This window comes from Mandrillus leucophaeus, unplaced genomic scaffold (assembly GCF_000951045.1).
Source record: "Mandrillus leucophaeus isolate KB7577 unplaced genomic scaffold, Mleu.le_1.0 Scaffold227, whole genome shotgun sequence".
Taxonomy (NCBI): Eukaryota; Metazoa; Chordata; class Mammalia; order Primates; family Cercopithecidae; genus Mandrillus; species Mandrillus leucophaeus.
The window spans coordinates 1,403,475-1,426,945 of record NW_012102332.1 but is presented as its reverse complement, the minus strand read 5'-3'; the positions used below and the strand labels follow the sequence as shown (position 1 = coordinate 1,426,945).

At 43.2% G+C, this 23,471-nt stretch overlaps 1 protein-coding gene across 3 annotated transcripts in view; it reads left to right on the top strand.

Annotated features, from left to right (window-relative positions):
- The window catches only part of GABRB3 (gamma-aminobutyric acid (GABA) A receptor, beta 3), a 179,444-nt gene that overhangs the window by 134,519 nt on the left and 21,454 nt on the right, over window positions 1–23,471 (top strand). For all 3 annotated transcript variants that reach the window (XM_011981479.1, XM_011981480.1, XM_011981481.1), the window contains exons 3-5: window positions 4,466–4,548; window positions 7,398–7,535; window positions 20,714–20,866. In XM_011981479.1, the coding sequence (XP_011836869.1) occupies window positions 4,466–4,548; window positions 7,398–7,535; window positions 20,714–20,866 (374 nt within the window). The remainder of the gene's footprint in view (window positions 1–4,465; window positions 4,549–7,397; window positions 7,536–20,713; window positions 20,867–23,471) is intronic.

The window sequence follows — 23,471 nt, the reverse complement described above, 5'->3', positions numbered from 1 at the left end:
CTCGAAGTATGACTGTAAAGAAAGGATATATTGGACACAGGCACGTCTTCTGTCACTTGGCCGTTATCTTTCTCTGCTTCTCTATCAGAGACATGCCTTGTAGTCACAGAGACCCTAAGCACTGCTGTCTCTCAATCATAAAACAAAAAAGAAACAACCAAAAGAAAAAAAAGGGAATCTGCTGAAGAGTAATACTGGGAGAGCCTCACCCAGTCCTACTGGATTCCGACTGCTGAGCTTCATCACCATTCCTTAGGAATAACAGTGGAATTCTCAGATCGCAGAGGGTTGGACAAGGTGGCGCTAGATGTTGGTTAGATAATTGTGTCAGGACGAAAAATACACACATTTGTTAGGGAAAATATAAAACCACGTGTGTGAGTGTTGGGGATTACACAGGTGGAGCCCGGATGTCACTGTGGCCTCTCTGCCTTGGTTGATCTCCGTGCACTCGGCTTGAACTCAGTTCTGCCATCTGTGAAATTCCTCAGCCCTTCTGTAACCCTTGTCAGCCCGAACACAACTCCGGCACAGGCTTTGAGAAGCTGCTCCCCGGAGAGGTGGAGCGCACATTCGGTGATTTCTGCCATGTCCCAGGATCGATTCACTCGAAAGGCCCACTTTCCCAGCCTCTGATGAGTTGAGTCAACTTGGATGAGGATTTTGGGGCTCAGGGAGGGGTTAGGGCGTGCTTCTCCGCCACGGTTGGCCTCATCACTCTGTCCCTCACCTCCACTCTCTCTCCTTTTGCCTTTTTGTCCCAGCCTATTCAGCTCCTTCTTCTATCTTGATGGTTACCTTTTGTAGCATGAGCAAGAGCAAGCGCCTGTGCCTCACTCTGCACTCTGAGAGTGTTTTCTGAGTATTTCTTCCAAATGAGGAAGAGTAGTGAGTAGATGTGTCTGTCTCATTCCTCACATAAAAAGAAAAAAGTGGCTCCATTTTTTTTCTTTATTGTAAATTGACAATGATAATCATATAGATTTATGGGTTCTGTGAAGGGGGAGTTGCGTGGGGAAAAAATGTATGGGGTACAAAATGATGTTACGATTTATGAATCCAGTGTGAAATAATTAAATCAAGCTAGTTAACATATCCACCACCTCAAATAATTAACATTTTTTCGTGGCAAGAACATTTGAAATTTACTTAGCAATTTGAAATGTACAACAGTCTACTACTAACTATATTCACCATGCTGTGCAGTAGAATGCACAAAAAGAGAAAACATATTCTCCGTTTGAAATTGTCTACCCTTTGCTCATCCCCTCCCTATTTCCCCTCCTCCAGCTTCTGCCACCACCATTCTACTCTCTATTTCTGTAAGTTAATTGTTTTACTTCCACATATAAGTGAGAACATGTGGTACTTGTCTTTCTGGGCCTGACTTATTTCACTTAGCATAATGTTCTCCAATTCCATCAATGTTGTCACAAATTTCAGAATTTCCTTCTCTCTCTCTGTTTTTCTCTTTTTTTTTTTTTTTTTTGAGATGGAGTCTCACTCACTTTGTCACCCAGACTGGAGTGCAGTGGCCCCATCTCAGCTCACTGAAATGGGCCTCTATTTTATAGCCAGAATTATAACAGAATGAGAAGACCTGGACAGCTGCTGTACTTGGTGTACTTGGTGGGACAAGGGTGTGCTGTCACCAGTTCTTCTAGCCTCAGGTTCCCCTTCTCCCTCCAATAATGTATCCCCATGGCGTCCCCAAACAATTTGGGCATGTTTATGTGTGTGTATGCGTGCGTCTGTGTGTGTGTGTGGAGGGGGGGTTTGAAGAGTGAATAAGAAAACAAACAGTAAGAAACAGAAATTTCAATCATTGACTCAGTTCAAGTGGATAGGTACCAAAATATATAAGACAGTTAAGCCAGGCGTGGTAGTTCATGCCTGTAATCCCAGCACTTTGGGAGGCCGAGGTGGGCAGATCACGAGGTTGGGAGATTGAGACCATCCTGGCTAACACGGTGAAAACCCGTTTCTACTAAAAATACAAAAAAATTAGCTGGGCATGGTGTGGGGGGCCTGTAGTCCCAGCTACTCAGGAGGCTGAGGCAGGAGAATGGCATGAACCCGGGAGGTGGAGCTTGCCGTGAGCCAAGATCACACGACTGCACTCCAGTCTGGGCAACAGAGCAAGACTCCGTATTAAAAAAAAAAAAAAAAAAGGAAAATTTAAAAATTTGAACATTGTCAGTGAAGGTTTTTTTCTTCTTCATAAAGATTCATAATTTTAGCAGAACTCTGTTCTAATTTTGCATTATGGGCATCTTGTATGGACATTGGGTTGTCAATCTGCCATAACACATGCCACAGTTGAAAAGTGTGAGTCTGAAACTTCAGTTGGCTAGAATGTTAAATGCTGTAGAAAAATGTGCCAAAGAGCTATGTGTTGGTTTGGGATCATAGAACGTAGTGCACTCCTTGACTCCTAGGATAAAGGGAAGTGTTACGACATTTGGAAGGAACACACTGTCACCATTGGTATGGATTTTGCTGATTGTCTGCATGGTGCATGCGTGCTGTGTGCATAAAAAATTAAGCATTGACCTGTTTGCTAAATACGTTGACATTTTCCCTCACTGCTTCTGTCAATCATTGCAAAGCAGAACGTTGCTCTATCTGCTTGCTTAACCAGATGCTAATAGAAGGACATACCTTACTCCATTATTTCCTTATCACCTGCGTGTAGGGTACATGAGACAAATCCATCAGAATTGGCACATGTCTAGTGTTTTACAGATGTTTGGGTTAGGATCTGTTGGTAAGAGTCGGGCTTGCTCATTACCTGCAGCATTAGTAGATTTGTTGTGAATATTAATAATGAAGACCATTCAGATAAAGCTCAACACTGAGCTTCAAGAAAGATGAAACCTGAAGGACAGCTGGGGACTGAAGGTGACTCTAGGGATCTCAGGAGAAAGCACTCTCACATTTTCATTCTTCCTCCCCATCGTTGAATGGGCATAGCCAGGACTGCTGGTTACACAGAGCCTGCACAGGCTTTGAGAAGCTGCTCCCTGGAGAGGTGGAGCACACATTCAGCAAGGCCCCCCGCTGCGGCCCAGGGCACAGCTGTGACTGCATCCTCAACTCTCCTTGCAGCACCTTCTGTCCTCTGTGGTGCTTTCTCATCCTTTGCTCTCCAGTCTGAAAACAGCATCACAGGCCTGTAAACTATGGCCTTGCAGATGCACTTCCACTCTTATCTTTGCTGTTCAATTCATTCCTATGGAAGAGCGTCTCTTTAGCTCCACTCTGCCTTCCAGCTCAGCCCATGTCATGTATCTCTTGCCCACTAATGGCTTGCTGTCTCTGACTCAGGAACCCACTCCAGTCCAGTCACCTTTGACAGTGGTGGGGAAAGGCGGGGGGCGGGGGTGGTTCTAGAGATATATAATGTAAAATATAATGACCCTAATAGTTGCGTTTTCAAAGAAGTGGCTTTGAGTAAGTTGGTCTCCCTAAGAGGAGGCTGCAGACAGAGTAGAAAAGGACTGGACATTTCTAGAAGTGGTGTTTGTCAGTGTAGGGCTGGTTTAACCATTGCATGGTGGAGCCTTAACTGTTTTGGGGAAGAAATTATTTCCATGGCTTTAGCTGGCCCCAAGGGAACTTAACCCACCCAAGTTTGGTTCATGATTGATAAAATAGAAGCCAAATATTCTCTTTGAAAAGAGAGATGATCACACAGTTAAAAAAAAAATCTGTAATATTAGAATCCAGCCCAACAAACAACGATAATAAAATTGAAAGAAGCAGAGGTGAGGTTTAGAGTTCCAAAGTGCGTCTGTAGCTACTTTAACACTTCCCGTGGAACGTCAAAGACTCAGTCTGAAAACCTAGTTGGTGGCGTCCCTCACATAGGATCTCTCTGTACTAGAGAGGCAAGAGAGCCTAGAGACAAGAAGAGAAGCAAAAATGGGAGGTAAGAACTTCCTTGGAAACCCCCTTTCTCTGCCATTGATGATCCAAAGTCAGTAAGACATGGTAAGGTTTTTGGTACAATATGGTGACTATAGCTGATAACAAAGTGCTGCATACTCAAAAATTGCAAGAGGGTAGATTTTGTGTTTTCATCACACATAAAAAGAGCTTAAATAGGTGATACAATACCTTTGTTAATTACCTCAATTTAACTATTTCACAGTGTATACATATTTCCAAACATCATGCTGTATATTACAAACGGATACAATTTTTATGTTAATCAAAAAATAAATGATTAAAAAATATATAATAAAGTTTTGTGTTTTTTCCCTTGATAAATCTGTTGTATGTTATGCTGAAAAGAGTTTCTTATTTACTCAGGTTTCTCTCTGTATATAGTGAACGATGTTTAGCCAGGTGTACTTTGGGCAGGAGTCCCACGGGGTGCTTACTCGCTGTTTATATAGGAGCAGTCTCCCTGATACATTTCTCAGCCCTTCTTTAATATCTTCCCTCACCCTGTGTATTTCAGAATCACCACGACAGCAGCATGCATGATGGACCTCAGGAGATACCCTCTGGACGAGCAGAACTGCACTCTGGAAATTGAAAGCTGTGTGTATCCGTATCTGTGTTTCTTTCTCCTCCTATTTGTATTTTAGATCCTGTTGTCATTATTTAGCATCTTTTTTCAAGGCATCCATAATTTTTTTGACATGGAAAGAGGGGAAGACAGAGAGAGAGAAAGACAGAGAGAGAGACTCAGTATAAAGGAGTTCTTCATTCTAATCTGATTAAGAGAGTCTGTTTGCTGTGCTGAAATAGAAGAAAACAAATGCCCCTCATTTCGGTCCATTCAGTGAGAGGAGAGCAAACACCGAGATGCTATTTTCCTACAATATGCTTCATCACGCATGAGTGGCTGCACTGCTGGGACCCTGGCGGTCAGAGTAAAACTCATTTCCCATCAGGAACTCGGCTTTACAAGCAGGCTCTTTCTGCATCTCGGCAATTTTCTTCAATTTGAGTAGTATTCAGATGCTTTATTGATAATTCAGCATTGAGTACTCCTGTATGAGAGATGAGAGCTGCATCCATAACATCTAACAATGTGCCTCCTGCTACCTAAACGACACCTCCTGGCATATCAGGATACGGTTTTCGTTGTTGCTCATCTTGGCCTATTATAAACTGGTTTATAACTAGTCTCAATTGGATTTAGGCTTGTCAATATTTGTACTGGATTTTGTGGGGATAAATGACTTTGACTTTGCAGTCCCACTTGATACAATTGTGGTAAGAGGCCAGTGTCTTTGTGAATGACCATGTTGAGAAACTGCCCTGGTGGTAGAGCCTAGTGTAGATCTTGGGTGAGGCTGGCTCCACGGTGCCCCTCACTTCCACCTACATCACTGTCATGGTTTCCGAGAGCTGTGCTTTTACAGAAGAAGAAAGACGTAAATAAAGCCTTGTCAAATGATGCGTAGTTGAATTCTCTGGGGACGTTTACCTTAGAGGACGGAAGGCTCAGGGGAAAGATGATTTCCCAGTATTTGAAGGACGATCTGAAGGAGTTAACGGGCTTCAGTGTGACCGGAGGGCACAACTCCAGTCAGTTAGTGGGAGTTTCAGGAAGGCCAATTTGGAGTCTAAGTAAGGCAGCAGCTCCTATTTCAACTGCCAGGTCACACGGTGAGTGACTCCTGAGGGAGAGGACCCTGCCGCGGTGGTGTATGGGCAGGGGTGTTTGATGAGCAGGAAGAGATCCTCGCCATGTGTGAGGTTCCTTCTCTGCAAAGAATCCACGGTTTAATCATTTGAGTGGAAGAAGGGATTCTCCTGATTCTCTTGTGGTCTGACTGCACGTGTCTTCATGCTGGGAATAGACGAAAGAAAAGTGGCGTCTTTATTTCCACATGGGAGGTCAAATTCATCAACCCAAAGTTTATCCGACAAATACTCACTGGACATTAACTCTGTGTAGGCACGGTTGTAAGCACAGGGATAGTTAGAGACGACAGACATAACACCTGCCTTCGTGGAGTTTATAGTCCACAGAAGACGGGAGACCATTAGACCAAAATCAGATAGTGGTAGTGCTTTGAAGAAAGTAGTCTGATAAAAGCACAGTGAGGGATTGCGAGGTTGCCTGTGAGATGGAATGCCAGGGAAGGCTTCTGCGAGGTTTGATTTCAGCCAAGATGGAAATGTGGGACAGAATGAGTTACATGAAGATCTGGAGGTGTGCCCCTGCACAGGACCCAGAAGCCCTGGGCACAGCACGCTGGTCTGAGCTGCAATAAGAGACCAGTGAGGCCTGGCTGGGTGAACGAGGAAGGGGAGCTGAAGGCCCGGGGGCCAGGTCTATAGGTTCTTGAGGTTCTTGTGAGGAGTTTGTACTTGTTTTGCTATTAATAATTCCACTGGGAAGCATTAGCAGGTTTTAAGCAGAGTATGCCACTTACCACGTGGAGAGATGCATGTTTTATTAAAGGGAGGACAGTAGTAGGACCAGGAAGGTGGCATTAGCTGTGGGGAGCATCCCTTCCCCACCCTACAGTTTTGGTCCATTTGTTTGACTAACATTCAATATTGAGTGAATATTTTTTTTTACATTTTATGTTCAAATTAAAAAGTCCTTTATATTGAGATAATATTGTTCTCCCAATCTCTGTTTTAATTGATCTTATTGACAAAGTTGACCTAATGTTTTAGGAGACTCCTTGATGTTACAAGTAACAATGAACTCTATTGCCCCACTTACTCATTCTCGAGAAGCCGTGATTAATCACCACGTGAACATGAACACTGCGCTAAAGCTGGATTTGGAGCTATAATCCAGCTAACGACCACTGTTCTTTCTGATGAGACCACCTGTGCACATCTCTAAGGGTCAGGAATATCCCAAGAACAGGCATTTGTAAGGCTGGCAAGCTTCGTGGCCAGGAAAAGCTGATAAAAGCATCCAAATATGCTAAGGAGAACATTCCTTTTGCTCTGAGCTCACCTCATGTAATCAATCACTGATTGGTGAAATTCACCGTCAGTCTTTGAACTCTCTCGAAAGCTCTCGAGAGGATTTTCCTTTCCAGAATTCTTCGTACTGCAATTCTCATTTTCTCTTGAAACTATCTTATTCATTGCAGTTGAGATACATTTTACATTCGTCTCCGTGTGGTGTCTGGGTCAGCTCTGAAGTTGCACTTCACAGATAGCACTCTGGTCAGAGCATGCATTCTCCCCAGCTTCTCGGCTTCTCAATACCAACCTGGTACACATAAAATGGCAGCGATAACTGAGAATATTGGAAAGGTAGTTCTTTGATGACACTTCCCCTAGACAAGCACATTAAGCAAATCCACTCAAAACATAGCAGAGCCGCCACCTCCATGTTAATGATAGTTTATTTAGCCGTGCATTTATATGAAATGGTGATGTTTCCTGTCTCCCTGCTCTCTCGGCAGATGGCTACACCACGGATGACATTGAGTTTTACTGGCGAGGCGGGGACAAGGCTGTCACCGGAGTGGAAAGGATTGAGCTCCCGCAGTTCTCCATCGTGGAGCACCGTCTGGTCTCGAGGAATGTTGTCTTCGCCACAGGTGAGTCCTGCATCCCTTTATAGTCCCTTCAGGGGCACTGGCTCCGTGGGTGTGACTGGAGTGAGGGAATATGCTGCAGCAGACTCCCGGCACAGGATCATCCGAAGGAGTGTTGTCGTCATTCACACGTCACACACCCCTCTGCTCTCTGTATCGAAGGAGTGTGATAGGCTTTGGTGGGGAGGAAGGCTCACCTGAGAAGAAGATGCTCTCTGGGACATTACTGAAAAGACTGAGGATGAATTTCACCAATCAATGTTTGATAACATAAGAATCTCCCATCCTTGGGCAGACAACAGGTCATTGATGACCTTGGAGGCAGGAAGGAAGAGGAAGGAAAGAGGATGACCAGAGGAGGTAGGTGCTGTTCTCCCAAGAGTAAGCCGCCTTCGTTCCACTGGGGTTAGCAGCCAGCCTTGGTGGTCCAGGAACTTGCACCACCTCCGGTCTGCCTTGCCCCGTTAGATATGGTCATCTTCTCCTGACGTTACCTGATGAGGGTTGCCTTAGCCTGGGTTTCCTTGTCATCTTTATATCAACTGCCCAAAGATTGAGACGGCGTCTTCTGCTCCTCAGTCTCTTCTTGCACAGGTTTTACTAAATGTATATTTTGCAGTGTGCAGTGCTGACTGTGCTTACTGAATGCTGTGCCTTGTAATTGATATAATAAATGAAAGTGCTTTGTAAAATGTAAAGCATTACAGAGACCACAAACTCTGGGTTGAAAATGCTCAGTGAAGGCAGAGCCGTCCATGTAGCTTGAACAAAGAGTGCATAAAAATGGATCCCAGTCCTGTGGTGGCAGCCATGAAGCCAGTGAGTGGCTTGGATGCTCCTGACCCATGGCCACCAGCTGCGCCTGCGTGTGGCTAGTTCCGACTCATTCTTAGGCGTCATCTGATGCCACTTCCTCTGGGAAGCCTTTCTACCTGCTTGGCCCCACGCAGCCCCCCACGCTGGGTTAAGTGGCTGGGGTGCGTCTCCGCAGGGCAGTACTGACCACCTTCCAGCTCTGCTCACAGCTCACGGCACCTGCATCTGCAAGGGCACACCTCCCTGAGGAGGAACCCGTATCAGTCACGTGTGGTTCATCCGCTCCCCGCCCTCCTCTTGAGTAGTGCCCAGTGTGTCCTGAGTGTGTGGCAGTTGTCAGTGAGTAAGTAATTGATCAGTCAAGGCCGTCACCAGCGTTCCGTCTCCACCCCAGCCCCTAGGAGCCGAAGTACATGATAAGTCGATGTAAAAGCCCGAAGTTTTAAGACACCAATCAGGTCGTTTTTTTAATGCAGCATCACTTTATCCTCTGCCTCAGGAGGCCTTGCAGATGTCCCTGCATTCTCCCGAGAAGATGCACTGAGAGGTTGACCTCAGGGAGGAATGAGAGTCAGCAGGAACATGGACTTATCATTAAGAAATAGTGTCCACAACCAAGAACGCTGGCCTGTGAGGCATTGAAAAAAATGGTGTATTCCTTCTAAAACTGGGTTTCAAAGTGTTCCATGCCCTGGGTGCTGTGAGCTGAGGGTCTGTTCAGAACAGAGACTAGTGTACTCACTGTGGAGTATTCCTGCCCGTGCAGCCTTTGCCTAGAAAGTTGCAGAGATGGCCATGAGGGTGCTGCCATGTGAATTTCTTCCTGCATTTTCGTGCAGCCTCATTAGAAAGCTGGGTGAGGTGCTTCCAAGGGGGACAGCCACTTAGAATGACCCTGAATCCACTAACTTGAAAGCACTTAGAACCACCGTTCTCCAGGTGCAATCCTTGTCTTTTCAGCCTGTATGTGTTAGAACACATCCTAAAAATGTCTGCAGAAAACACACACTACAGGTATGTGGCAGAATACCTAACTATTCACAGACCCATGGGGCCATCAGAATGCAGTATTGCATCTTCCTCCCAGCACGTACTGAGTCCTGCATTTACTGGGTGTAGCCCAAGGGGTCCGCATCAGTCAGTTACAAAACCTCCCAACTTTCAAAAGCTTGCACTTTAAAATTATTCTAATTCACCTACGCATGAAGAAATGGCCTAAGTTGCAATGTTCTAAAAATATTTTAATATTAAATATTATCCTGATTTATTTTCCTTTCCACAAGTATTCTCTTTTTTTTTTTGAGACACTGTCTTGCTTAGTCGCCCAGGCTGGAGTGCAGTGGCGCGATCTCGGCTCACTGCAAGCTCCGCCTCCCGGGTTCACGCCATTCTCCTGCCTCAGCCTCCCGAGTAGCTGGGACTACAGGCGCCCGCCGCCTCGCCCGGCTAATTTTTTGCATTTTTAGTAGAGACGGGACTTCACCGTGTTAGCCAGGATGGTCTCGATCTCCTGACCTCGTGATCTGCCCGCCTCGGCCTCCCAAAGTGCTGGGATTACAGGCGTGAGCCACCCCGCCCGGCCAAGTATTCTCAATTAATAAGAATGTGACTAGTAAACAGGATTGAAGGACTTTCTGGCCTGACAGAGTATTCCCAGGAAAAGAGATTAGAGGCTGGGCACAGTGGCTCGCACCAGTAATCCCAGCGCTTTGGGAGGCCAAGGCAGGAGGGTCACCTGTGACCCTGCCCAGCCTGTGAAACACAGTGAGGACTCACCTCTATAAAAAAAAAGAAGATTAGGCTGGGCACGGTGGCTCACGCCTGTAATCCCAGCATCTTGGGAGGCTGAGGTGGGTAGATCACGAGGTCAGGAGATCGAGACCATCCTGGCTAACACGGTGAAACCCTGTCTCTACTAAAAATACAGAAAATTAGCCAGGCGTGGTGGCGGGCACCTGTAGTCCCAGCTACTCAGGAGGCTGAGGCAGGAGAATGGCGTGAACCCAGGAGGCGGAGGTTGCAGTGAGCCAAGATCGTGCCACTGCGCTCCAGCCTGGGCGACAGAGTGAGACTCTGTCTCAAAAAATATAAATAAATAAATAAATAATAAAAGATTAGTCAGGCCATGGTGGCAGCATCTGTGGTCCCAGCTATTCAGGAGGCTGAAGTGGGAGGACGGCTTGAACCCAGGAGTTTGAGGCTGCAGTGAGCTCTGATTGTACCACTGCACTCCAGCCTGCAAGATGCTGTCTCCCCAGAAAAAGCTGGGGGGTAACTAGAAAAGAACGAACACTCTGAAAGTTGATTAGGACCAGACTATGATGTCACTAGGCAGTAGGACGTTTTCAGCTCCCCTATAATCTTAAGGGACCCCGTCCATTGGCCTGCAGGTTGTTATGAGGGGCATGACTGTAACTTGTTTTTCTCCCCCTGCGGATGACTTTGTGATTTTTCTCTTTGCCTTTGGTTTTCATGGGCATCATTACGATGTACCAAGCTGCAGCTTTTTCTGTGATTATTATTCTTGGAGTTTTTTGTTTGTTTTGTTTTGTTCTGTTTTGTGTTTTTGTTTGTTTTTTTTTCAGACAAAATCTCACTCCGTCACTCAGGCTGGAGTGCAGTGGCATGATCTCCACTCACGACAAACTCCGCCTCCTGGGTTCAAGCGATTCTCCTGCCTCAGCCTCCCTAGTAACTGGAATTGCAAGCATGTGCCACCAGGCCCGGCTAAATTTTGTACTTTTAGTAGAGATGGGATTTCACCATGTTGGCCAGGCTGGTCTCGAACTCCTGACCTCAAGTGATCTGCCCACCTCAGCCTCCCAAAGTGCTAGGATTGCAGTCGTGAGCCTCTGCACCTGGCCATTCTTGGAGTTTATGGACCTTCTTGAGTCTCTGGTTTGATGTCTGTCTGACGGTTTGGAGCATCACTGGCCATCATCTCTTCAAGGGCTGCCTCTGCCCCATTCTCTCTTCTTCTAGAACCCCGATTACACACATATCTGATCTTGTCATCCTATCTTGTCTGTCTTGCTCATTTCTTTCCGTATGTTGCTTTTCATTTTCTTCTCAAGCTTCATGCTGGCAATGCTCTTTTGGTGTATCTTTTAGAGAGGATCTGTGCTTGCTTCTCGTAGACAGCTGGAGGCATTAGCAATCTAGGATAAGCTTCATCTACTTTCTGGGGTATGAGTAATTCTGAGTTCAGGCTCAGTCTTTGAGCGTGCATGAGTCCGTCTGGTTTATCTTCACATCTTGAGCAAAACTCTTTGTGTAAGAATACCCAACCCAAGCTGTAGGAGGTTTAACGCGGCCCCTTCTTGATGGCCTCTGTGTCCAGCGTCTGCCCCCTGAGTCTTGGATGTTCTAATTCGCTTCTCATCTTTCCCTTATGGAAACTGCAGGTACGTGAAACATGGGGCTCTTCTCTCTGTTTTCTTTCTCTCCCACATCTTCATACAGACTTTTTACTGGCTTGTTCTCTCTCCATTTAAATCTCTCCAGATTTAAATAAATCTTCAAGCAGATTTATTTAAATTCTGTCCATCTTTTCCAGTCATTTTCAGTATCTTCTATAATACCCTAACACCGTGGTTTATTTTTCACCCCTCTTTATTTTTTTCAGAAAAGTTTCCAGTTGTTTCAATATGTAATTCTTGCTTAGTTTGGGCTACTAATACATGAGCGTGAAAAAAAAGAAAATTTAGGAAACCTTTTTTTAAATTTCATTGCAGGAAATTGTGTAATTTTCTGAAAACATGATAAAGAGGAAACATTTATTCGAATACTCTGTTGTTGAAGAAAGCACTATAAAGCTCAGTCAGGATATTTGAGCCTTTGGCTGTAACAGTTTCAAGCTGTGAAAACGTGAGCCAAGCGCTTGCGTGACAGACAGATACGGGATCAGGTTAAAAGAAATACTGAATTAAATTTATTTCAACAAACATATTCAGCTGAAAATCAAAGAGCTCCTCAAATATCACTGTGAACACACTGATCAACAGATTGAAACTTCAGCTTTTGTACTGGTCTTGAAAATGTGTCGTGCTCACGAGCAAAATTTGGGATATACAGTTTTTGCCAAATCTGAAATTTACTCGTAACTTCAGAGTTGTCTTTGAACGGAAAGATAGAGATTTTCGCAAGATATGTGGAGAACAGATGATTTAATATGCTGCTTTAATTTTGTGATGTCTGTCTTTCTCTTCCTTTTTTCTGTGGTACATTTGGACAGTGATACATTCTGACTTTATTTCAAAATACTTTGGCTAAGATTGGTAGAAAAAGAGAAGGAGGCAAAATGGATAATGATGAGGCATTTCAGCTAAGATATGTGAATTCTCTTTTTTTTCAAAACTCAATTTTCAAAATATTGCTTTACTTTCTTATTAATGATCATGACAAATTATAAATTTTTTTAAAAGTCCACCTGTCACAGTGTTTGTTAATACATGCACTCAGGTTTCTCTTTAAGAGTCCATTTGTGAACTCCAGGCTTTAGGCTGCTTAACTAAAGCCTGGGATCCAATTATTGCCAGTTCAGTCTGCAAATACCATCTACTAGAGGTACAGAAAAGATAGATGAAACATTAAAAGGAAGAATTACTATCTGTCTTTTATTTGTAATTTAATTTGACCTTAAATTCCAGAGAAAAAATTCTATTTCTTTTTTCCCCACTGACTTTGGTTACAGGCATCTTTAGAGACAATTCACCTGTGCTTCCTGGCCAGTTACAATCCCTAGTCTCTCAGTCCAAAATGCTGGGCCAGAGCATGCTCACTCCCAGGGCCAAAGCAGAGCTTAACTGTATACTCTTTTTGCTGTGGCATCACTTTCTACAAGTGCTCCTGACATATGAAACATGTCTCATTACAGAAAACAGATTTCTTCAGAAAGTCATTACCTTAAATCTTTTTGCAGAAAGAGTTTTTAACTGCCTTCATCCTTTTCAATTGCCTTTAAGACCTCCAGCAAACATTTAAAACCGTGCTCAACGGTGAAAGCCCCGATTACAGAATCATGAACAGAGAAGGCACCAAAGTAGGAGAAAAAGAAAAGAAAGAAGTAACTTGTATTTATCGAGTGTGTACTTTGGGTCAGATAGTGTGTTTCATAGTTGATGTGAATTTGATTGCCGGTAAAAATACACGTAGTAAACATTTTTTTTCCTTAAAACGGATCTATTGAGATACAATTCACATACCATACAATTCACCCATTTGAAAGGCAGATTCAGTGGTGTTTAGTATATTTGCAGAGTTGTGCAACCATGACCAAAATCGATTTTAGAATATTTTTATCACCCGAGAAAGAAGCCCCCATATCCATTAGCAGTCTCTTCCCCTTTCTCCCAGCCCTAGACAACCACTAATCTTTCTGTTTCTTTGGATTTGTCTCTTCAGTCTCTTCCACTTCGTATCAGCGGAATCATTTGTGTGGTCTTGCATGTCTGGGTCTTTCACTTAGCATGACATTTTCAAGGTTCATCCGTGTTGTGGCATGAGTCAGTACTTCATTCCATGTTATTGCTGAAGAAATATACTGCAATTTCTTTATCCGTTCATCAGCTTATGAACATTTGGCTTGTTTCCCCTTTGGGCTACTAGCTATAAGTCTGCTGTGAACATTCAGTTATAAGTTTTAGTGTATGTATATGTTTTCATTTCTTTTAGGAAATTAACTCATATACTTAGGAGTGGAATTCCTGGGTCATATAGGGTAACATCCTTTTGAGGAACTGTCAGACTATTTTCTAAAGTGGTGGCCTGATACTATTCCTACTGGAAGTATAGGAGGGTTCTAATTATTTCTTCATATCCTCATAAACACTAGTTATTTTCTGTCTTTTTTATTGTGGCCATCCTAGAGGGTATGGTATGGTATCTCACTGTGGTCTTGACATGCATTTCCCTAATGACTAATGATGCTGACCATCTTTTCTTATGCTTTTTTGGCTGTTTCTCTATCTTTGGAAAAATATCTATTCAAAACCTCTTCCCAATTAAACAAATTCAGTTATTTGTCTTTTTTGTAAGCATTCTTTTCTTCGAGACAGGATCTTAGTCTGTCACCCAGGCTGGAGTGCAGTGGTACAATCTTGGCTCACTACAGCCTCAATCTCCTGGGCTCAAGCGATCCTCTCATCTCAGCCTCCTAATTTCCTGGGACTGTAGGCGTGTGCCACCATGCCCAGCTAAGTTTTATATTTTTATTTTTGTAAAGATGGGGTCTCACTATGTTGCCCAGGCTGGTCTTGAACTCCTGGGTTCAAGCAATCCTCTTGCCCTGGCCTCCCAAAATGCTGAGATTGCAGGCATGAGCCACCCACCCAGCCACATTCTTTATGTATTTTGGATATAAGTTCCTTATCAGATACATGATTTGCAAATATTTTCTCCCATTCTGTAGGTTGTCTTGATGGTACACTTTGGAGCATAACTAACTGTTTTTAATTTTTATGAAGTGTAATTTAATTTTTTGCCCCTTAAGGTATTCTTGCCTTGATTTTACACACAAGGAAAGAGAGGATAGTAACCTTCTCAAAAACGAGTATCCCAAATAACGGCGGGGCTGGATTGTTCAAACAACCGTCCCTGTTCTTTGCTGCACTGTTATATGGTTCAATGCTGGTTTTTCTGTGGAGGGTTAGAAAGGATTCATTGCCTGGTTGAGGCAATATTTGAAACACTTTTTTTTAAAACCCCAATCCCATTTTTCTTCTTTCTCTTTTCTGTTTCATATATTTCCTTTTCTTAATGGATTTTTTCAACATATAATAAGGTGACTAGTAATGGGAGTAAGAATTAGAAAGACTATTTTAAATTTTAGGCTGCATCTAGATGATAAATGAATCATATAGCATGATAATGGGCCCAGAAGGCCTCTAAGTGAGAGCTCACAAAGCTTCCCGGGCTGCTGTGGGAGTGCCCCACCATGGCGGCCTTGCTGGGAAGAGGAACATGTGATGAGTGAACTCTGCTGCAGCTGCCAAAATACCAGCTTCTTAGTTCACAGATGCATTTGAGTGGCTCTTAGCGCTCTACAAAGCTGCCATGACCCTCTGTGTCTGCATTTTTAATGAGTTCTTCAAAAACATTAATGCCTAGAGAATAATATAAATTCAGGCTGGATTAGAGATCCAGAGCCGTGTTTTTGGCATAACAATAACTGCATATGGGGAGAAAGGGCTGGGATCAGCATCTTCACTAGGTAGTTTTGCCAAGGAATCCCTGCGTTGGAACAATGCACTTGTGCCCGGGGACTGTGCCTCTATCTGTTGGCTCAGCGTCTGCCTGGGGACCCGACCACATCTGCATTGGCACGCAGACATTAGGGCTTCAGCGCATTTCAGTTGTAAATTCCAGCTTCCGTTTCGTTTTAAAGGGGATGTCGTAGTGCGGCTGACTCATTACTTCTCAACTTTAAAATATTAGCCACTGGCTGTGATCACTTGGGAGTTTTCCACATAGACACAGCATATTTCATGGCATTCCATCCTGCCAGTGTAAGGACCTTGTCTACGGGAGCTACAAAAATACTTTTATGCACTCTTTAAGATGCACATCACATGGGAAAAGCCTTTGCCTAGCAGAATAGATCTACTACGTCAGATAATTACTAGGTTGACTAACCTTCTGAGGTCTCTGTCTCATGGCATCTTGAACGGCTCTGCTGGGTCCGTTACCTTGAAAGCCCTCCTTCCCCCTGCCTGAAGGAGTCCTGTTCAACCATGAGTGTCTCATACACCAGAGGTGCCTACACCGTGAAACCTCTCCTAAATCACTAAGTCATGTGCCCTAGCATATTGTTACACCTCCAGGATAGTGCATGCCACAGCTTTATGGAGGCCAGTTCTGAATGAATCTGTCTGACATGGGTCAGGAGCTACTAACAGTTAGGAGGGTGAACTGTGCTTTTATTCGTCTTCGTTGTTTGCCCCACTCACTGTTTCCACTTCAGAGACTGGGATGTGTGGGGCATATGCTGAATACCTAAACATTTTGCTAATTGGAAATGACATTTTCCTTTTTTTTTTTTTTTTTTTTTGAGATAGAGTCTCACTCTTTCGCCAAGCTGGAGTGCAGTAGCTCTATCTCAGCTCACTGCAACCTCCGCCTCCCAGGTTCAAGCGATCTCTTGCCTCAGCTTCCTGAGTAGCTGGGATTACAGGCATACACCACCACACCCAGCTAATTTTTGTATTATTAGTAGAGACGGGATTTCACCATGTTGGCCAAGATGGTCTCGATCTCCTGACCTCGCGATCCATCCACTTCGGCCTCCCAAAGGCATTTTACTTTTAACAAATAGAATGTATTTGCTAAATAAATACAAAAGAAAATGGTATATTTTCTTAATTCCAAATTCTGTGTCAATGAGTATCTTGGTGAATTTCCAGAGATGAATGTGTTTTTGAAATCAGTTTCGTATTCTTTTCCTCAAGATCCCTAATGATCTTCCAAGTGTTTGTTTGACTGTACGGTCATGGCATTGCATGGGTGTCAATATTGGTTTCTACTGCCCACAGTTTCCCTGAAGATGTACTTTGGAAAATGTTTAAGAAAGTTGACTTGGCAAATGGAAAGTTGGAGGATATAGTAAATTGCATTATCATTCAAAAATATTTGCTGCTCTTCTCTGGGGGAGGATTAAACGTTCCCATTCTCCTGACATAACAGTTGGCGATGAGACTTGCTCTGGCCACAGAAATATGACGGGAAGTATGTACAGCCCTTCTACCACAGAGGCCAACAGAGTTGCAAACAGAGGGAGCTAAGTGGATATATTGTTTATACGAAAAATTTCTGTTACAAACTACAGAGATTTGGGGCTATTTGTTACTGTAGCATAAGCCAACATGTCCTGACTGATACAGAGACTGTTCCATGTATGGTGGATTATAGTAAGATGTACTTGAAGCAAAGAGAAGCAAATAAGTGCTAAGAAAGGTCTGAGGTTGCCATGAAATTGCAAATTAAGAGCCAGTATTGAAGTTACTTCAGTAAAGATACTGAAGTTGCCATGGGATTTCAAGCTACAATTCAATAACGACGTTGAGCATTTTGTGTATTAAGCTCAACTAAAGATTCACATAGAGAAACTAAATACTCCTATTTTCATTCATTCAGCAGTCAGAAGTATTTATTCAGAACCTATGATGATTTTGACATTTACCTAGGCATTGTAGTATATGAAAAAAATTACCTCACAAATTCTGCCCTGGGGACTGTATGGCTTATTAAGGAAGATCTTACCTTGGTAAATGTTTATAATTATAATAATATGAATAATGAGAAAACAAATTCAAGAGGAAGGAGGAAAAAGAAAGGATTCATGGAAGATGGGGCTTTGACCAAGACCTTGAGGTATGGATAAGGAAAGACACGTCTTCAAAACCGGGATGTGAGTCAGCAGAGGCAGGAAATAGAGACGAATATTTTGAGGCAGTGAGAACCTCTTTGACTGAAAAAATGTGATGCCTGAAGCAGAAACATGGTGGAAAATAAAACTGAAGTTAAATTGGGAAAAGATGGAGAAACTAAAATTCCTGGATGCGTGTTTTGATGTTTGTGGGAAGCAATGAGCCGTAGAAGGTTTTGAGTGTGGCATGACAGTGAGCATCGTTTCCGTGTTTCCTGAATGTGCCCAAGTTGCACAAGGCCCAGAACCGGGAGGGCGAGGCCCGTGAGAAGGGTCTGGCCCCCGCGCGTGGTGCATCATGCCCATGATCCGCATTTACAAGAAAAGGAGTCTAAAAACAACAGAACTGTGTGAAATGTGTTATGAAGGGAAGCCTCATTCTACTGATGGTGTTGGAGAAACCGGTTTGCTGTTTGTGGAACCAAAATCCATGTATGTTTTCACCTCATGTCAAACACTGAAATAACTGCCACCCCTCAAAATAGATTTGCAGGTAGATCTGTATTGTGAACTTACCGAAGGCTAAACGCAAGTTTTAACAGTCACGAGGGAAAAAGTGAAATGGATAGATGTAATTGCATACAAAAAGTTAGGGATCTGTATGTCCTCCACTCAAAGCTGTTACAAGCTTTACAAACTGACAACTGGGAAAATGCTTGCAGAGAATACAAGCAAGGATTAGCATATAAAGTGTTTCAATGAAAAGGGAAAAACTATCAGAGGAAAGAGAAATGAGAAAAATAAATGAGTAATCAGATAATTTATAAGATTAAATACAGAGAACAAACAAACATTTAGGAAGTATTCAATTTTTTAAAAAGTCATTGAAAGCACAAGGTTTTCCCAAGGGATTTAGCAAAGCCTATCTATAAGAGATAATGTATGATGTTGTCGTATTTGCGAGGTGCACTAGGTACTTTTATTAATCTGCTGATAGTGGCAGTGGCATACCTTGGTGTGTGATACATTTGCAAAGTAATTTGACAATATTTATCAAAAGCTTTAAACCTTGGCCTACCAGTCCCTCCTTTGGCATATTCATCCTCAAGAAATAAGTCTCAATGTAGAAAAATAGCTCTGCACAAATATATCCTTAAGAGTACTATTTATAGTTTTATAAAAATTGAAAACACCTAAATCTACAGCATTCAGGAATTTATATTTATAGAATCCTTGTGTCGATATTTGATGGATCATTAGGAAGAAACGAAAATTGTGTTTACAAATAATTTGTAGCAACTCTAAAAAATTGTATGCTATGATGATATGGGATATATGCATTTGATCAGAGCTGTGTATGAGAAATTCTACACAGACACAAAGACTGGAGGAAATTTCCGAGACTGTCAGCCTTGAAGAGCTGGGTATGTTTGGTGATTTCTTTTCTCTTTTATATAATCCTGGCTGCAAATGTGGTTGATGCTAAAGGTAGGAGGCCTGGAGATAAAATCGTTCATCTCCTGCATAATGGTAATAGTCATACGAGTGAATCAGACTGCCAAAGAGAAGAATCTAGGGACAGACACAGAAAGGGACGTGGAATAAAGTCTGAAGAATGCATATACTTAGGGGCAGGAGGATAATAGGAAGCTGCCAGGCTTGGAGTAGGAGGAGATCAGGAAAGGTGAGTCCTCTTGGAGTTTAGGGTGTGGGCGGCTTCAGAAAGAAGGCACCTGCCAGTGTCGGGGAGCAGTCGGAGGAGCTGATTAGAGAGAGTCATTGGGTTCTCACTGGCGGGCTCTCAGGCAGCTCCATCAGAATCCAGACAACAAGGAGCGGGAGGATTGGAACTGAGAAAGTGGCCTGTTGAAACAAACAGGGGGAAACAAAGGCCACACTTGCCTTGCTCTAAGAAAAACAAAATAGGCCAGGTGCAGTGGCTCGCACCTGTAATCCTAGAACTTTGAGAGGCCGAGGCAGGCGGATCACAAGGTCAGGAGTTCAAGACCAGCCTGGCCAATGTGGTGAAACCCTGTCTCTGCTAAAAATACCAAAAACAAACAAACAAACAACAACAACAAAAAAACTAGCTGGGCGTGGTGGCGGGCACCTGTAGTCCCAGCTACTTGGGGGACTGAGGCAGGAGAATCGCTTGAACCAGGGAGGTGGAGGTTTTAGTGAGCCGAGATCATGCCACTGCAGTCCAGCCAGGGCGACAGAGCGAGACTCCATCTCAAAAAAACAAAAGGAAAGAAAAACGAAATAAGAGAGAAAAGGCAAATCCAGTGCTGAATGTGGCAGGATATTTTCTCACTCTGTCCTGGTGGGGTGGTAGGATTCCAAAGTGTGTCGAGTGGAATGTTCACATCCGAGAATTAATACTGGGACTCGTGGACAAGAAAGCAGATGGGCGATCCTTCGAGCTCTCGTTAACGCCTTTTCTGTGGCCGAAGCAGAAGCCCTCAGTGTGCACCGCTGCTTTCTCCGGGACTGGACTTGCTTCTCTGCCTCTCTTGTTCTTAGGGTGCCCCTGAGCTAGCCCAGTCCCTCTAGGGACCATGCCTCCAACATCTGTGTTCAGGGCTGAACTCCAGGTGGGCTGAAAGGACAACTGGTCAAAGCCTTTCTTGCCCAGTAAAGCCTTGAGCCACATCTCCCCTGTCTACAAGGAAGAAGGGAATAGTCATCCATTAAAGAATAAACAAGACATTTGGCATTATTCTGGATTCTAAGCTAAAAACTTCTAAGTTTTTCCAGGTTCTCAGCTGAGTATGTAGCCTCAGAAGAGCATCCTCATCACTATCTTATAAATAGACCGAAAAGCACCCCCCTCCTGATTCTTCTATAAATACCGCTAGCAGACAGAAGCAAACTGCTTGGTGGTGGACCACCCCTTCATTCACAGACTTTTCCGTTGCATGTTGTTGACCTGTGGAAGTCAAAGCAAAGTTTTTAGTCTGCCGTGTCGTTCCTCTGGTGTAATATCCTTGTCTGTTTCCCGTAGGTGCCTATCCTCGACTGTCACTGAGCTTTCGGTTGAAGAGGAACATTGGATACTTCATTCTTCAGACGTACATGCCCTCTATACTGATAACGATTCTGTCATGGGTGTCCTTCTGGATCAATTATGATGCATCTGCCGCTAGAGTCGCCCTCGGTATGTGCTATTTTTAAATGATATTTAAATGTAAAGTAACCGTATCATTACAGGATTCAGACAGTTCAAAGGCTGTAGTTCAACTACCATTTTTTGACATCGTGACACAAGCGTTGCCCATATAGTCACTTTTTATCTTGAAACACTAATTTCACGCACGATTCCCTTGATGTGTTAATTTAATTATAAGGCTCAAATGTGAATTTTCATGCCCATGAAAGGGAAAATATGCTTGCAGAATATTTGCATGATAAAACTAGTTTTGACACTAATTTTAAAGCAAGGATTAACATCTCCTGTTCAAAATTATTCCATGGCCCAGAAAGAAGACTTGATTAATTGTGCATTCTTCTTTTATAAGTCAGAAAAATAGTCAAATATTACAGCATAGAATTGGAATTGCACAATGTAATGAGCACTAAAATGTAGAATTCAATTCTGAATGGTTCCCAAAGGCTCTGGTGATCTTTTCTGATCGTTGGTTATTTGACAACTGGATTATTAGCTGATGTACAATATGTACTATAGGTTCCAATATTATTTTTAGCATTTTGGTTATTAAGGGAAGGCTTGTATTTTCAGAAACATTATTCTCTACTCAGCTGATTAATATGAAACGGCATAGACAAAATAATTATTTAAATACATTTACATAAGTACAGAGCTGTTGGGCAATCTTCTGTCCATCCCTTTGGGTGGGGTTGAATTTATTTCCTGAAAGTGAAAGTCAATAGTACTTATAAAAATTGATGGAAAAGAATTATCAACGCATTATCTGGCAAAACGCCTTACAAAAAAACATAAGAATTCAGGGTTCCAGTTATCCCTTCTTTCCTGTTCTTTTCTCTTTTTTTGAGACAGGGTCTCACTCTGTCACCCAAGCTGGAGTGCAGTGGCACAATTATGATTACGGCTCACTGCAGCCTCAACCTCCTGAACTCAAGTGATCCTCTCAACTCTACCTCCTGGATACGGGGGACAACAGACACACACACCACCACACTTGGCTAATGTTTTAATTTTTTGTAGAGATGGAGTTTCGCCATGTCTCCCAGACTGGTCTTGAACTCTTGGCCTCAAGCCATCTGCCCACCTTAGCCTCCCAGAGTACTAGGATTATAGGCGTGAGCCACCACACCCAGCCCTTTTTCTGTTTACCAACTTTTCCCAGGACTTTTAAGTTGAATAACATGTTTTCTTTTCTAATAAAATGTGAGTACGTGTGTATATGCATGACAAACATGGGACTTGCATAGTTGTAATCAAGGTTAGATTTATTTCCCAGGAAATAACACATAACTATGACTTGAGAAAATCAGGTAGCTCTTCCTAAGGGTGTTAAGTGGATTAAAAAACCACTCTATGAAGAGTAAAGCTGCAAAAAACTGAAAGTGCTGTTTTAATTGTTATGTATTTCTAATAGGTATCATAAACACAGTTCTCTTAAAAAAAAAAAAAAAAAAGTCTCCAGGACTTTCTACAGCCTGCAGATCTTCCCCAGTCATGTCAGTCTTTATGTAGCTCTTACTTTAAAAATATATATATGTTTTACTAGATTACTCTTTGTTAAACTCTTTTCTCTTCTCACTTGGAAAATTCAGAGATACAATACATGTGTAGGGGCAGATCTAAATTATGCAGAGCTGTTAGCGTATACAATTTCAAGCACCCCCTTTTAAGAAAAATAATATGAAATATACAAATGCAAAGTTGCTGGGACCCCTCCGCTAGCCTAGAAAAGGCCTATGAAAGTGGAGACCGAGCTGAAGCTGACATTTCACTGCTTTGCCGTGAATCTGCTGCAGAGAATTTGCCAGTCACTGCGATAATTAGTGAAATATGAGTACCAAGGAGCCATGATTATCTGACATCACAAGGGGTGGGGTGTACTGAAAATGTGCATATGTGAATTTCCTAGCCATCACAGATTCTGTCCCTCCCTAACTGTAAAGTGTTGCCTTCTATAGTGTTAAACCGTTAGTACCCTGGAAGTGAGTTCCATTTAACCCAGTTTCATTAAGGTATATGAAAGTAGATTCCACACTTTTTCTTCATGACACAGCATTTTTAATATAAACCAGTCGGGCCTCTGTGGCTTTGCTGGGATGAAGGCATGGGCTGGCTAGGGTTGCTGAGGCTTCAACATTGGAGGATTGACACTTGTGCTCTGGGAGGCAGGCATGAGAGCCAGAGTGAAAGGGATATTCATTAGAGTTAGCGTGACCCCGAGGTCAAGAGGGCACCTGTGATCTTAGGGCTGTGGGTCTGGCCAGACAAGAACCCAACAGATCCAGCTCTCAGAGTATGACACCTGCACGTGCATTCCTTCTGTCCCTTCTGCCAATACAAGACTTGAGTCCAGATCTGCAGTCACTGGGAAACGTCAGTTGGCGAATTCAGACAATTATGACGCAGTGTCAGGAGCACTGAATGACGTCATCATCATCAATACCACAGCCAGGATAATAAAGGCTGAAAATTACCACATAGTTGGGCGCCACTTTCTCTGCTAAGGCCATTCACGTAGTCATCTGTCCTGGAGAAGATTCCAGCAGGGTACGGAGGATTATCGCCCCAGTTTTACAGAGCACGAAAATGAGATGCA